The sequence below is a fragment of the Malus sylvestris genome, chromosome 10 (genome assembly GCF_916048215.2).
Source record: "Malus sylvestris chromosome 10, drMalSylv7.2, whole genome shotgun sequence".
Lineage (NCBI taxonomy): Eukaryota > Viridiplantae > Streptophyta > Magnoliopsida > Rosales > Rosaceae > Malus > Malus sylvestris.
The window spans coordinates 40,016,904-40,031,458 of record NC_062269.1 but is presented as its reverse complement, the minus strand read 5'-3'; the positions used below and the strand labels follow the sequence as shown (position 1 = coordinate 40,031,458).

Sequence of the window (14,555 nt, the reverse complement as noted above, 5' to 3'; positions counted from 1 at the left end):
CCTTTTGTACTAAGTTTGTGAGTAAATAAATATCTCGTGTAATACTTTGAGTATTCTTTCTTTCTCTTGCCTATCAATTTCGTTGCATTACATTCTTCTTTGTGAGATAAACATCTCCAAAGTAGTGAAATCTTTTTAAGCCCCAACACAATGATGCTCCATGATGTTCATTTAAAACGAGACTCAAATTCTTCCAGTCATCCAGTGGTACGCTTGGAGGATTATGTATGGGAAAAGTTTTGTAGATTTAGCCAAAGTACAGTCTCAAAACACTTATTAAGAACAGACTCAAAACACCTCTTTCTCGTCTTGGCACATAACCAGAATTAGACATAAACATAATTACTAAGCAGGATTTAAAACTAAAAGGACTAAGCATGTAATCGAATCAATGACTGAGAGAGCTCCCGCATTGTCTTCCCAGCAAGCCCTCTCCCTCTCCGCAACAATAAGTCAGGTCCAGGCATTGTCTTCTCTCTCCATTCTTGCTCATGATTGATGGATTCAGGGCCATTCCCTTCTCCACTGTAGGTCACGTGAAGAAATCCATCTTCACCCTTGTTTTCCACATCGACTTCAGACATCAAGGCACCTATAACAATATTCGAATAGTTATAACCACAAACACAGTTTTAACTTTGGGAACAAGGTGATATATTAAAAAAAAACGAGTGGAAACTCACCAGCAGGAGGTTCTGTGTTCTTAAAAGAGACAAATATAGGCTTGTCTATGTTGTCTACGTTGAGCCACCCAATCCGTCCCCGAATATAATAAACAAATTCTCCAAGTGGCAGCTCACCATGGACATTGAATCTGCAGACAAAAATACAGAATATGCAATAAAATTGTGAGAAGAGAACCCCTTCATTAATTTAGGACAAGGAACTATGAAGGCAACTGGTCTTCTTTCTTTTTCCGATATATTTCCGAACATATACCAAAAGCATAAACGACTGCATGGTAACAACGAAAATAAAGATCACTAAAGCAAAAGGGAATTGGAAACTAACTTAACCAACTCAATGTCAGGAATGTCACTCCTTCCATGCTTCTCCACAATCACCTGCATGAGATCACAAATTAGAATATAGTATATTATCAAATGAATGAACGCATGGGAAGTAGCTAAAAAATAAATTCCTACTGGTACAAAGTTTGGACGTTTTTGCCTCAATTCCCTAGCTTCTGGACAAGTACGAAGTTCACGTTTGCATCTCTTAAAATATGGCCTGAACATATATCAAAAGCATGAATATTAAAACAACAATCCCAATCTATTGAAGCAATATACAAGTCATGATAACGAAAAAGAACAAGGGAATTGGCAACTAACTCCATCTTTCTCATGGCAATCTCCTTGTCAAGAATGTCAGGCCTCGCCTCAATCCAAGCCTTCGCATTCTCCTTCACGGCAGTCTCCTGCAATTTCTCAAATATCCCACCCTTCTCCGCAAGCCACATGCATGCAGGTTAAATCAAAACATAGTTCATCCACAGAATTCATCGTAGGAAATAGATTGAGTGAAATTATTACCCATCCTCTGGCTTTCCAAGGCTCTAACTCAATAATGGTCCTTGAAACCGCAAAGTTTCCTATAATCCCAAAAAAAATTTGGAAGAATACAGCTATATGTGAGAAAGAAAACTAATAACGAATTTCCAAAATTCACACCAAACAGAAGCACCAATCTTAATTTCCATTTTCTTGTTTTGTTTTGTTTTATTTTTTGTGTTTTAATAAACGAACTTTAATTAATAAGCAACTTACAAATTTACAATTCAAAGAGGAACAAAACTCATACTAAACATTCAAAATTACCACCAAATATTTTTTTTTTTTAAAAAAAAAACCAAAATAGGCACATGAGTATTACATATATTATATTAGTAACTAGTTAAAAAACAAAACAAACCAACCAACCCCGAGCATATTCAGCAAAAGAGCTCTGTGCCATATCGGATTAGGATTGTCGTTGCCTGCAAATTTTCAAACAACGAAATAAGTTACGGCAAGAAATAAGTTGTGGGATGAATAATTTCAGAAAGAAAATAAAATATATCAAAGAGAAAAAAGGGATCGACTAGGGTTTTGGTAATGAAAGAATTCAAACTGGAAAAATTAACAGAGGGTCCAAATCAACCGAAGAGGGACCGAGGGAATCATATGTATGAAGGCAAATAACCATATACTCGTACGCATACGATACATAAATTTAGGGTTTGATATCGGGCAACAGACCTGTTCTGCAGGTTATGTCCAATTCCGAGTTTCAAACACAAGGTCTCTTCTCTGTGTCTTTTTTCTTTCCCTTCTCTGACAACGCGAGGTCTCTACTACATCTTATCACTATTTATATCCTAATACGTTCCTCTTTTTTATTCCGGGTGTTGCAACCGACCACGAAGCTGGCTAGGCTATGGGATATTGTGCGCATGATCCGATTTAATCAAATCTCTACCACTTATTTTTGTAGGTGAATATCAGCGGCTGTGATGCGTTTTTAAAAGCAACCCTAAACCTTCTTATCCTGGAGAAATTATAAGTACGAAACAACAGAAATAAGACACATGGTAATGCAAAAAGGCTAACGTCTTGTTTAGGTTAACGCTGCTAATTCATATCCCAATTTTTTAGTTCATATTAGAGATGATTGTCGTTCCATGCAAATTTTCAAACTACGACACATTGCAACATCAATTTATATGTACGGCAAGGTAATAAAGAATCACGGACCTAATCTCATATTATATGGAGATGTACTGAGAATCCATTTGGGTTTCGTAGTCACTTTGGAAATTTCATTCAAAACTTAAGGGGCATGTTAAGAATGAATTTCACGGACCTAATTTCATTCAAAACACCTCTAAGTATAGTGATTTAGCTCATGCATGTGTAGAGAATCCATTTGGGTTTCGTAGTCACTTTGGGAATTGTACTTCTCCGCAACCTTGCCGACCTGTGTACTTCGGGAAGTGCACTTATATGGCGACAAATTCGTTATTGTTGGAGAATAGGATCCCACATCAATAATATGACAAAATAATGTACAATTAATATATGAGAGTTTTCACTCCTAATATTACTGAGGTCTTTTGTGATAAAACTCAAACACCTAGTAACAGATGGTTAAGTTGGATCAATATCGGTGATATTGGTGGTGAACTATACTTGAGTCTACAAAGTTTATCATAATATCATAGCAGGTTATTCCATCGACACGCCCTGGGCTCGAATGCTTCCTAAAGTTGGGCTTTCGAAGATTGAAGTTAGTTCCAGTAATTACTTGATCAGTTCCTTATGTAAGAATTGGTTTCTCTTGTGACCCCTTGTGGAACCACTTGTGAGAGCGCATGTTGAAGAATATGATCCCACTTAGGTCTTATGACAAAACAATATTGGTGGTAGATCATGTTTCGGCCTACAAAATTTATCAGTTGTTCCATGCTTCCACTAAGCATATTGAATTAGATTATCATTTTGTTCATGTGTCAAACTTGGAATGCACAAATTGTTCTTCATTCCTTCTCTGAATCAACCCGCAAATAGTCTCACCAAAGAACTCTCCAAGCAACTGTTCCTCTTTATCCGGTTCAAACTTGTCTTCTCTCGATCGTCAAGTTTGCGCGAGCATAATAAAGATGGCGTGTTAAATAAGGGAACCAGCTCTCCTTAAGTTTAGGAGCCTTGTTCATAATTGTATTATGGGAAAATTAAGTTCACATCATTCTTTTTATTACTCTATTGATTAAAATTCTATTAATTTTGAATTTTTGATCAAGGTCATTGGGTACTAATAACATCATTAATTATGTGAATAATAAAATATTTTTATTTTTAAATATATTCTTTTAGTGTTAAAAATGTTGCAAATATTTTTTTAATTTGTACCAATTTTCTTTTCATTTTTAATTTGCACCCATATATTAGTTTCTTTTTGTGCCCATATTTTTTAAAGTTTTATTTGTGTTTGTACCCATATGTATACCGTTACATGACATTGTATATTTAATCAATGATAGAAAAATTACATATGGTATATTTATGTTTTATGCCTAAACTTTGTATCATATATTTATATTTTTAGTTTGTACCCACTTTTAATTTGCAACATATTTTTTTTAATTTGTAGTATTTTTTTTAGTTTTATTTTGTACCCATGTATTAATTTCTTTTAGCGCCTATATTTTTAAAAATTCATTTGTACTCATAATTTTTAATCTTTTATCTATACCCTAATTTATTTATAATGTACTCATTCTTCTTTATTAATGTACCACTTTGTTATATGTGAAATGTACCAATTTTTTTGTAAAATGTACCAATTTTTAACACTATGGATATATTCTTTTGCCATTTATTATTTACATAGTTTTTATCCATTTATTCAATCAAAATGTTTGAATTTTTTTATTGTAACCGTTTCTAATAGTATTATAATGAGGGATTTTAAATTTATAGGATTTTAAATCTCATAAAATATCAAACAATTAATATCAAAACTATAAAAATATTAATATTAATAGTAATATAATGAGGTGTACAAAGTCAATGGACCTTGATCAAACTTTGAATATTATTAAGGTTTTAATCAAAGAATGTTAAGGATTATGGACCGCATCCAAAGTATCCCTTGTAATATTTGTACTCGTAAGTTATTATTTATTATACGGAAAATTCCACGTTGCACCATAAGCTATCAAAAACATTGTAGAATGAAGAATTTCACGAAAAATATGAATAAAGGCAAACTCATGTGTGTGTGTGTGTGTATATATATCCTAGAATTAACCTAATAATAGCCAGTTCTACAACCCACGCTTACATTGGAGGAGAGATTTTTTAGCACAGTACATGTTTTCATATAAATGGTGAGACATGTGTGTTAAAAGGTTAATAACTTAAAAATTAAAATTTTTCACCACTTACATAGAAACATGTGGTGTACCATTCATATTCCAGTCACAACTAAAAATTTCTCATATTGGAGCACTATTAACTGGAACCCACGCTTTCCGCCTCCTCTTCTGCACCAGCAAACTCGGCCGCCTCATCTCCTACTGCACCGGCAAACTCGAGCGCCTCCGGCCAATCAATATTGTTAACGTTAATATTTTGAATGTATAGCAGATCCATATCCCGGCACCAGACAGCCTGCAGATTTTGCTCAACATGCTCCAGAGGCATATTGTTGACCACGTCATCCCTCGGCAATTCTGTGTGGCCTTGATCTCCAGGGGAAGAGAATATGTAGGAAAATGCATGCAGCAATGGAGGCCCGGGCAGAGGCGGCTCCCCGTCTAATTGCACGTACATGCGTGCGAGCATATATTGTTCAGCGCGATCGATGTCAAAAGGCCTGACATTGACATCTCCTCGAAATCTCGTCTCTCCGCTTGGAAAAACTCTACGGAACGGAACAAGTCTAGCGTGGAAAAAGTCATCCATAACCACGTACCGGATGAGCTGACAAAAGGCTGGCCATGTCAGTTCCATAGCCTGCTCCCTGGTGTATCTGTCTCCTCCTAATAACCCAGGAGAGTACACAATTGTCCAGTCGTCAGGAATCCTCCATCCACGGAGGTTATATAGGCACCTACAGGTAGTTGCAATGAGAATCTCCAACTCTTGCACACTGCCAAACAGCGTCAGGTCCAACATAAACAAAAACTGCCACACGTTCGAGTTGAGATCAACTGAAATAAGCCTGTCCCCTTCGTTAACTCCAGGGACATTCGCTGCAGTATTCTCCTCTTGTTGCTGGCCCTGCGGTGGCCCGTCCCCACCTTCACCAGCAAAGAAACCAACATTGTCAATGTTCGGACCAATATTGTTGTTAATATTCGGACCAATATCCGCACAGAAGACACACTGCAGACCACGCTCAACATCCTCATGTGGAATGTTGACCACGTGATCCCTAGGACATTCGTAGATGCCTAGAATTCCAGGGAGAGACAGTTTGTAGGAAAAGGCATGCTGCAATGGAGGCGGCCCGTCCTCCGGCGAATACATTCGGGTGAGCATATATTGTTCTGCACTAACGATGTCAAAAGGCCTGATATTGACACTTCCTCGTTCTCTTTGCATCCCTGTCAGCAAAACTCTATAGAACGGGACAGTTCTACCGAAGATATAATCATCAGTAACCATGTATCGGATGAGCTGACGAAAGACTTTCCATTCCAATGCCATAGCCTGACCTGTAGTGTATGTGTCTCCTCCAAATAACTGGGATGAGTACACAAATGTCAAGTCGTCTGGAATCCGCCATCCACGCAAGTTATATAGGGTGGTAAAGGTATCTCTAATGAGAATCTCCAACTGTTGCACACTGTCAAACAGCCCCAAGTCCAACGCAAACATAAACTGTCGCAAGTTTGAGTCGCGATGAACTGAAAGAAGTGTGTCCCCTTCATTATCTCCAGGGACATTCGCTGCGGCATTCGGCCCCTGTGGCTGGTCCTCTGGTGGCCCCTGTGGCTGGTCCTGTGGTACCGGCCCAAGATGCACATCCATATTATGCAAGTTAATTGGGCGTGACAACAGCTCAAAAAGTTTGGAGCTGCGCGCGCGTTGATGTCTATTCACGCAATGGATGTCAGAACAATCGACCTCAATAAAAACGTATGTGCATTAGGGCAGAGTCTCTTATTATAACAGTACACACTGAACGTGAAGAGTTTGAATTAGGGCAATACTTGTTTTTCACTCTAGTACAACCCTAGTTTAGGAAAGGTGAAGATTTCTTCCTTAGGGTGGGATCTTGTCCCTTTTTTGTCAAGTAGCTATGTTATGTATCCCCGATTCTAGAAATCATGCGGGAACCCACGTCAAAATCTGACGCCCCAGAATCGATCATCTACGAGTCCATGCATGCAAAAACGGGAAACAAGTCACGAATTGCCTGTTAAACACTTGGCTCGAAAACTGGCAGTCGATGGTGTGCAAATCAGGTAATTAACTTATTGCTTTAACTTGGAGTACTTCTGATATTCTTAACCTTTTTGGTTTTCTAATGATCAATGGTACTGACTTTTAAGTGCCAGAAAACAGGAATGGCAATAAAATCTCAAGTCAGGAATGGCAATAAAATCTCAAGTCGGTGATGTGTAATTAATTTGTCTTCTTTTTGATAAGATGGTCTATGTTGTTTACGTTTTGCCTCGGCCTTGAGGTCTTGCAAGCATGAATTCTATGAAGGCGACGCAAGATAGGACAATGAGGCCTAGCTAACTGCCTTGTATAAAAAGGCAAAGAATGATATGCACCCATACAATGCATAAATTCTAGCTAGGGTTTGGAATAGTGCAACGGCGTTACAGACCTATTTCAGTTTTGGGCTTATTTCTAATTCCTAGTTTTCCCGTGCAAGTCCATATATTTAGTGAGTTTTAACAAAACACTTCCGGTACGGTTCACTTTTAACGAAAAACCACATTTTTACCTTTCCCTGGTACTATTACTACACCTTTATTTGTCATTTTTCATTAAAACTAAAGTTTTGTTTGGACTTTTCGTTAGTTTTCCTTATATATTTTAGACCGCACAATGGTCTTGCCCACCCCATATGAGAGATGTCCTAATCGGTTAGTGTTTTGGTAATTGTAAGTTATTTTATAGGAAAACTAATGAAAAATGCTTGAAAACTTTGAGTTTTAACGATAAGGACAAAATAAAGGGTAAAGTGAATAGTATCAAAATTAACTTTTTAGTATAAAAATGTGATTTTTCATTAAAATAAACAGTATCAAGAACTTTTCATTAAAGTTCTTTTATTTTATCCGTGGAGGGTCTGATGCATCCTTGTCAGATTTCCTAAGTGGTGTATCCAGCCTAATTCAATTAAGTCGTGCATCCGGCCCGGTCCTCTAAGTATTGCACTCATGACGGGAAACTTTTGACCGAGATGCGTTCCTTCATCGATCCACAATCATATTGAACGAAGACATATCCAAGGCCAAACAATAAGGATGGGCATTGGGCAAAACAAGTGGGTTTGGATTAACCCATGCCCATTTACTAAGATAAAAAGGGACACATTCGCTCCTCCCATCGAATATGGTTCGGCCACGTCCGGTGTCACGAAATGCTTGAACCATCAAATTCATCTAACTTAATGGGATATATCCAGGCTCGTATAAATGAATAGCTGGTGGGAAATCAATCTTCGCTCCTCCCATCGAATATGGTTCGGCCACGTCCGGTGTCACGAAATGCTTGAACCATCAAATTCATCTAACTTAATGGGATATCCAGGCTCGTATAAATGAATAGCTGGTGGGAAATCAATCCACTATGAAATGAGTACGAGTTTTTATCATTAATAGCCATAATTTAACGCTTAAATTCGTAAATATCAGTTTTTATAAAGAATTTTGGCTACATTTCATGAAAGGAGGCAGATTCTCTGCCTTTCCAACCCCCGTGCCCTCCCGTTTTATGTAATGATGGTTAAATCACGTCAATATTTTATATTTTTTTTATAGAGATAATAAGACAAAAAGAAATAATAATATAAAATATTGACGTAACTTAACCGTGACCACATAAATAGGAGGGCACTGGAACTGGAGGGCAGAAAATCTGCCTCCTGAAAGCTGTAACCCCCCATTTCATTGTCGGACCTAATTTTCCGAAATTTTGGTCGCAGCGATTTTTCAATCCACGATTCACACAGAAATTGTTAAAAATAAATAAATAAATAAATTACATTAGCAGCACCTTCCCATTGATAAGAGAAAACAAATGAGTACACTAAATTATGTCAAAAGAGGTCTAGAGTATGCTGCTGCGGCTTCACCCGTCACACAACTCCAAAGTCCCTTTCAGACCTAACTTGCAGCTCGGGCAAGCTCACCACCTGACTTGAAACGTTTTCCGGTTAAGATTTTATCCTCAATTGATTGATTGCTGGAGGTTGGAGGCTCTGATTACACCATTTGTAGGAGTTCCTGGACAATTTCAGATATTCGTGGCCGGAATTCTGGCTCCCTCTGTGCAAGAAAGATTGGATATAAGGTGAATTTATCGCTTAACGGAACACCAAGGAGTCCTTGAAAATATTTAACATTGAAGTGTTGCTTTGAGGAAAATAATACGTTGCTTCCGATGTGAACAGGATACGTAGCAAAACACGCACAAAACTTCTGCGTAAACACTTCAGTGGTACGTTTTCTTAAGTTTTATATTCCTGAAGCATCGTCTAGCAAGAACACAAAAAGTTGGTGGGAGGAAAAAGGAACGAAGAAACTCACTTGTACGCAGGAGGAAATGATATCAGCAAAACGGGATAAAGACTTCATTGTATATGCTCCATTTAGAGAGGGGTCAACCATCCTTGATAATGCATCAATGTCATGAAGCTTCGGAACCGCCCATCTAACCAAATACTGCTCCCCACGAGGCCGTGACCTAGATTTTTTTAATAACAGGAGAAGACAAAATTGTGAACGATAGCTAAGTTCAGCTGAGGCAAACATACTTAACAGTGAAAGGTGCGAGAAACACGCATATTAGTTCTTGATGTAATTGCCGACCTGTCATAGGCCTTCCTCCCTGTAAGGAGCTCCAACATTACAACCCCAAAGCTGTAGACATCACTTTGGTGAGTATAACTTCCTGAGTCAAATTCCGGGGCAGCAGAACCATAAGTAGTGAGGAGGTGCCCAGACATCTGAGAGTCAACGAACACAAATCAGCTATAGATTAAGCCAACTCTATATATAGCTTAAATTGCACTCTTATCTCCAACAGTCAGTTGGCTCCACCCAACAAGTCAGCTTATTACTTGCAAGTATAATATCAAGGTTTCAAACCAGAACGTTACAAGACTTACTGAGGGAGACAATATCAGAGGAGCTAAACCACAGTCCGAGACATGTACTTCAAGCTCTTCATCAAGGAGAAGATTGGCAGACCTGAAATTATGGTGCACAATGGGTGGCTGACAGGCCTCATGCAAATACCTATACCAAAAGTAAAAGATAAGATTAATAACCTAGGTGGAAGGCCAGCTCTTTTGCACAAGTGCACATGTCAAAAATAATAAAGTACAGAGATTTTGGTTTCGAGTCATTGCTCTACTTACTCAAGAGCTCTTGCAGCTCCAAGTGCAACGCGGATGCGCACACTCCATGTAAGCTTATGATGGATTTCATCATCAGTATGCAGTGCATCATGGAGAGTCCCGTTTCTGCAATACTCATACACAAGTAGCCGTTGGCCATGCTCAGCACAGTAACCCACTAGTTTCACGATATTAGCATGTTTTGCTTTAGAGATATTAGACACTAAATCAAGAAATTCATCATCGCTCTGCTGTGTGCATGCTGTACTGTCCAGTTTCTTGACCGCCAAAATCTACAAAAAAAATAAAAAAGTGAGGGGTTAGATGCCAGGGCAGAGACATAAGAAATGAGGAAGCCAAACAAAGCAATCAAGAAACCAGCATCATCACCCCAACTGCCAAAGAACAAACAGAGTCTACTGTAGAAGGAAAAATAAGCCACACAACCAAATGACCAGTTCGTAGTTCCAGAAGATAAGTTAATGTAAAATCAAAGTAATCGTACCTTTTGGTCAGGAAGCGTAACCCTATAAACACTGCCAAGCATGCCTGCTCCAATATAATTTTCTTCAGAGAAGCTATTAGTATACTGCTGAAGTGATCCAACAGTAAACACTTGTACAGAGCTTAGGTCCGGCGATTTCATGGGAATCCTGCTTGCAGTTACTCTAGCAGGCCCAACCAAATTTCCAGTGTCCTTGTTGGCAAGGAAAAATGGGGGAGGGGGTGGTCGTGGCAAAAATTCTGCACTCACGTCTGTCATGTCAATTGAATGATCCTTCTTATGTATCGAACTTTCTGCAGAACTTTCCACCTCTATGTTTTTTTCTTTTTGTGGCTTTGGAACTGCAACCACTCTGTTGCTGTCCACTCCATAGTCATCCAGTGGTTTCATAACTGCCTCTTTTGGGACTGTAAAAGAAGTTCAGAAAGTTACCTTTCTTTTATATATAATGTAAACAGAGAAACTTATGTTTTAGTAAAACTAATAGAAATTAAGTTACCCTTCTCCATTTGACCACCTTCCTGAAGTGACGATTCACTGTAACTCTTATTCACTTTAGGGATCTTATATGCACTAATCTCATGCTTCTTTTCTTCCTTGCTCCGTCTCCTTCCTTTGAAACATCTTACTAGAAGACATAAAATTAGTACAATAACTACTAGAATCCCAATCCCCCCAATAGCAATCCACATCACCGTCTTAGTTGTAAAAAAATTCCTAGTTCTAGCAGTAGTTAGCATTGCTGGCGAAGAAGGACCATTAGCCTGTTGCCAAGGTAGTTGAGAAGAAGTAGGTGCCCCGGCTACAAACGAAGGTGCTGGTGGTAGAGGTGATGGAATAATAGTAGTATTGAAAGGATTTCCATCTTTTCTGCACCCACAGGTGTCAGCATTAGTAAAAGTAGAAAGAGATGTAAACTATAGTGCATTCAGTAATTTCTGGGGAAGTTTGACAAAGGAATGAAGAAAAAGGGAAACAACATGAACGTTCAACATGAATACACTGAGACAGAAAGCGATGACAATATAAGCATGCATGGTTTTTCTGTGGAAGGTTCCATCAGAAATTTTATAGTCCCTCGGGTTTACCTGAAATTAGGAATGCCAAGCAACTTTGGAGGTATTGGCCCAGAGAATAAATTGTTTTCAATGTTCCTACATCAGAAAATAACAATTTTGAGTTGCTGAAGAGAGCAGCGAATTGGTTGGCGAACTAAAACGAAATCCACTTAAGGTAAACATGCAAATAAAAAGCCATCAGACAAAGTAATTTAAGTTATAAGGGATGTAAGAATTTACAAATCCTGTAGGGGAAGATCCTGTAACACATCAAGGGTTCCAACCAGGTTATTGTTCTGTAAGTGCCTGCATTCAAGAAATACTTAACAGTTAGCAGAGATTATGCACGGATAGTAAATAGATGATGACAAATCTGAAAATAAAAAAATGTCGGACACCACTATCCAAAAATCTTAAGTTGTCTTGAATGGACCAAAAATTTATATCAAGCACCATCATAACTCACAATGTGGAAAGAGATGACAAATTTGCCAATGAGGGGCACAATTGACCACTTAAATTATTGCCAGACAGATCCCTGCACAATGATATATCGTTATGACCAAAAGTACGAATTGTAAAACAAAGGAAAAACAGATTGAATGAATGAAAAGGTCGTACAATCTATTCAAAATGGTGAGCGGTTGAAAGGCATCTGGTATTTCTCCACTAAGATGGTTATTGTCTAACGACCTGAAGTAATATAAGAAATATAATCATATTGCAATGAGAACAAGACAGCATATTAAATAACAATACAACACCAAGAAAAGCAGTTGTTGAATGAATCTTACAATTCCAACAACTGTGCTGATGATGACAAACCGCCGCCTGGGATGCTTCCATTGAACTGATTATTTGATAGTGAACTAAAGCAGGGGAAGTACAAGATAGAACTTTGTTAAGGAAACATGCACAAAAGGATATACAAACAGCTAAACAATCGAACATAAACGAGTTGGGGTGCAGACATACACGTTCCTGACTGTCAGGGGAAACGATGTTGGAATACTCCCTCCAATATGGTTATTGCTGAAATCTCTGGTCCATAAAATAGAACAAAGTTTCATAAGATTACACATAGATATGTACATAAATGTAAACAAGCGAATGCAAGCAGCCAATGCCAGACAGTTTGTCCACCCTTTACGATGATGAAAGTTGAAAATGAGACTCACATTTCTATGATGGACCCGAAGAGTGCCAAGCTATCACCCAACTGTCCTCCCAAGTTGGCTCCATTAAGCTTTCTGTTAATCCAAACAAATAGTTCAGAACATATGGCTTAAAAGATTAGTTTGCACTATTTACAAAAGAAGGAAATCAACCTACAGTGATGTTATGTTTGAGAAGACGCAGCCAACACCTTGCCAGTTATCCCCACATGGGTCTCCTCCAACAAGAAGCCACCCTGGAAGAGGAGGGTAGCCTAGAGCAACGAATAAACTATTCATCGCGATAACTGAAAGACAAAAACGCACAACATAATCATTCAGAGCATGACGTTCGCAAACTCAATTAAAAATCAGGAGTAAAGTTCACAGTTTTTAAATAGTTTGAATCTTCATCCATTGAAATGCAAAAACCTCCAAGACTTCAAGAAATATAAACACAGAAACAGCAAATTATGAGAAAGAACAAAAAAAGGAAAATCTATTCTAAGTATTTTGCTCGCAGTTGAGTTAAAGGATTCCCGATAAACAAACAGAGGACTAATTGTTGAGAGTGTTAATCCCACATTGCGAAAAGAAAGGACTTTGCATATGCTTTTAAGTCCTTGGGCTACTCCTCATATCGTCAATTGGTTTATGGTGGGACCTTAACTTTCTTCATGTTTTAACGGTATGTTGTCCCACATGTCCATGTCACTACGTTTGTGTCCACGTGTTAGGCTTAAAAATTCACCATGAGGAACAACCATATCACTATCACAGCATATGTTCAAGCATTTTGCACTCAGTATAGTTCAATTTTTCCCAAGAAATAAACAGATGACTATCAAAGCATATTCCAAGTATTTTTCTTTCAATTCAGCTCAAATTTTCCCAATAAACAAACAGAGGACTACCAAATCATATTTTCAAGTATTTTGTTTTCAGCTTACTTAGCTCAAATTTTCCCGAGAAACAAACAGATGACTACCAAAGCATATAAATTCAGCTCAGAAATTGAGAATTTCACACTTACCATCTTGAGGATCAGTCAGTGCAACAGAAGCTGGGACAGTGAGAATCAGCATCAACCCAATCAACAACTGCGTGCTTATCTCCCACCGCACACGAACCATCTTAGGCTGCTCCAAGAAAAACCCAACCTTTTAATCTCCTTACTTTCTCAGTAAACAAACAGAAAACCCCTTGAACACGAAACCCAGCTTTTTTTCTGCCTTTATTTTCTTTTATTTTCTCAGGAAACAAACAGAAAACCCCTTGAACACAAAAACACAACTCATACAAAAGCTTACAAATTTCAAAACCCAGCTAAAAAGTTCAAATTTTCAGAAACTCCATGGGCTGAAAACTGAAGAGCTGAACTCAAATTTGGCTAATAACTTGAGATTAGCGAACAAAAATCAAGTCTTTGATGGGGTTTGAGAGATAAAAGAAAGTAGCAGGAGCAGCTGAGGAAGAAGAAACAAAGAGACTGTGAGTTGAACAGTTAGCTCTGTCTTTTCGAGAAAAGCTATAGGGGAGTGCTCTGTATACATCATATTCATATGTATCTTTTTCAAAGATGCGTTTTTTATTTTTCAAAAATTTAAAAAGAAATCGAACCGTTTCTTTTTAGTCTTTGGGTTTTTGTTTCTTGGACATTGTCTTGTATTATATTGCCGTTAGGTGCCCGCGCTTGTTCTTCTTTTCTTAAAAGTTGATCTCCACTCATACTCAAAATAACCTAATTTTGTGCTCAGTCAATGAAATTTT

At 38.0% G+C, this 14,555-nt stretch overlaps 2 protein-coding genes across 2 annotated transcripts; both read right to left on the bottom strand.

Moving 5' to 3' along the window:
* Positions 1 to 221: 221 nt before the first annotated feature.
* LOC126586863 (uncharacterized) lies at positions 222 to 2,400 on the bottom strand. Its single transcript, XM_050251830.1, has 8 exons — positions 2,241 to 2,400; positions 1,923 to 1,978; positions 1,536 to 1,594; positions 1,335 to 1,444; positions 1,146 to 1,230; positions 1,012 to 1,064; positions 684 to 814; positions 222 to 592 (listed from the first exon to the last, which is right to left on the bottom strand). The coding sequence occupies exons 2-8, from the start codon at positions 1,954 to 1,956 to the stop codon at positions 372 to 374; spliced, it is 693 nt and encodes a 230-aa protein (XP_050107787.1). The 5' UTR covers positions 1,957 to 1,978; positions 2,241 to 2,400; the 3' UTR covers positions 222 to 371.
* A 6,270-nt stretch (positions 2,401 to 8,670) lies between these two features.
* LOC126587456 (protein STRUBBELIG-RECEPTOR FAMILY 3-like) lies at positions 8,671 to 14,341 on the bottom strand. The gene is made up of 16 exons (XM_050252532.1): positions 13,819 to 14,341; positions 12,964 to 13,093; positions 12,810 to 12,881; positions 12,607 to 12,672; positions 12,426 to 12,500; positions 12,253 to 12,324; positions 12,098 to 12,169; positions 11,872 to 11,937; positions 11,662 to 11,727; positions 11,073 to 11,443; positions 10,574 to 10,980; positions 10,090 to 10,361; positions 9,838 to 9,967; positions 9,539 to 9,675; positions 9,257 to 9,413; positions 8,671 to 8,995 (listed from the first exon to the last, which is right to left on the bottom strand). Exons 1-16 carry the CDS (start codon positions 13,916 to 13,918, stop codon positions 8,933 to 8,935), a joined length of 2,256 nt encoding a protein of 751 aa, XP_050108489.1. The 5' UTR covers positions 13,919 to 14,341; the 3' UTR covers positions 8,671 to 8,932.
* Between the last annotated feature and the right edge of the window lie 214 nt (positions 14,342 to 14,555).

What these genes read in the sequence shown, in the direction of transcription:
- LOC126587456 (XM_050252532.1), bottom strand. Translation starts at nt 13,918, where the DNA reads ATGGTTCGTGTGCGGTGGGAGATAAGCACGCAGTTGTTGATTGGGTTG. An exon ending in CCCCTGACAGTCAGGAACGT is followed by an intron (nt 12,501 to 12,606) that starts GTATGTCTGCAC and finishes CCCCTGCTTTAG; the next exon opens with TTCACTATCAAATAATCAGT. An exon ending in TCAGCACAGTTGTTGGAATT is followed by an intron (nt 12,325 to 12,425) that starts GTAAGATTCATT and finishes ATATTACTTCAG; the next exon opens with GTCGTTAGACAATAACCATC.
- LOC126586863 (XM_050251830.1), bottom strand. Translation starts at nt 1,956, where the DNA reads ATGGCACAGAGCTCTTTTGCTGAATATGCTCGGG. An exon ending in ATTGCCATGAGAAAGATGGA is followed by an intron (nt 1,231 to 1,334) that starts GTTAGTTGCCAA and finishes ATATATGTTCAG; the next exon opens with GCCATATTTTAAGAGATGCA. An exon ending in CCTGACATTGAGTTGGTTAA is followed by an intron (nt 815 to 1,011) that starts GTTAGTTTCCAA and finishes TTTTGTCTGCAG; the next exon opens with ATTCAATGTCCATGGTGAGC.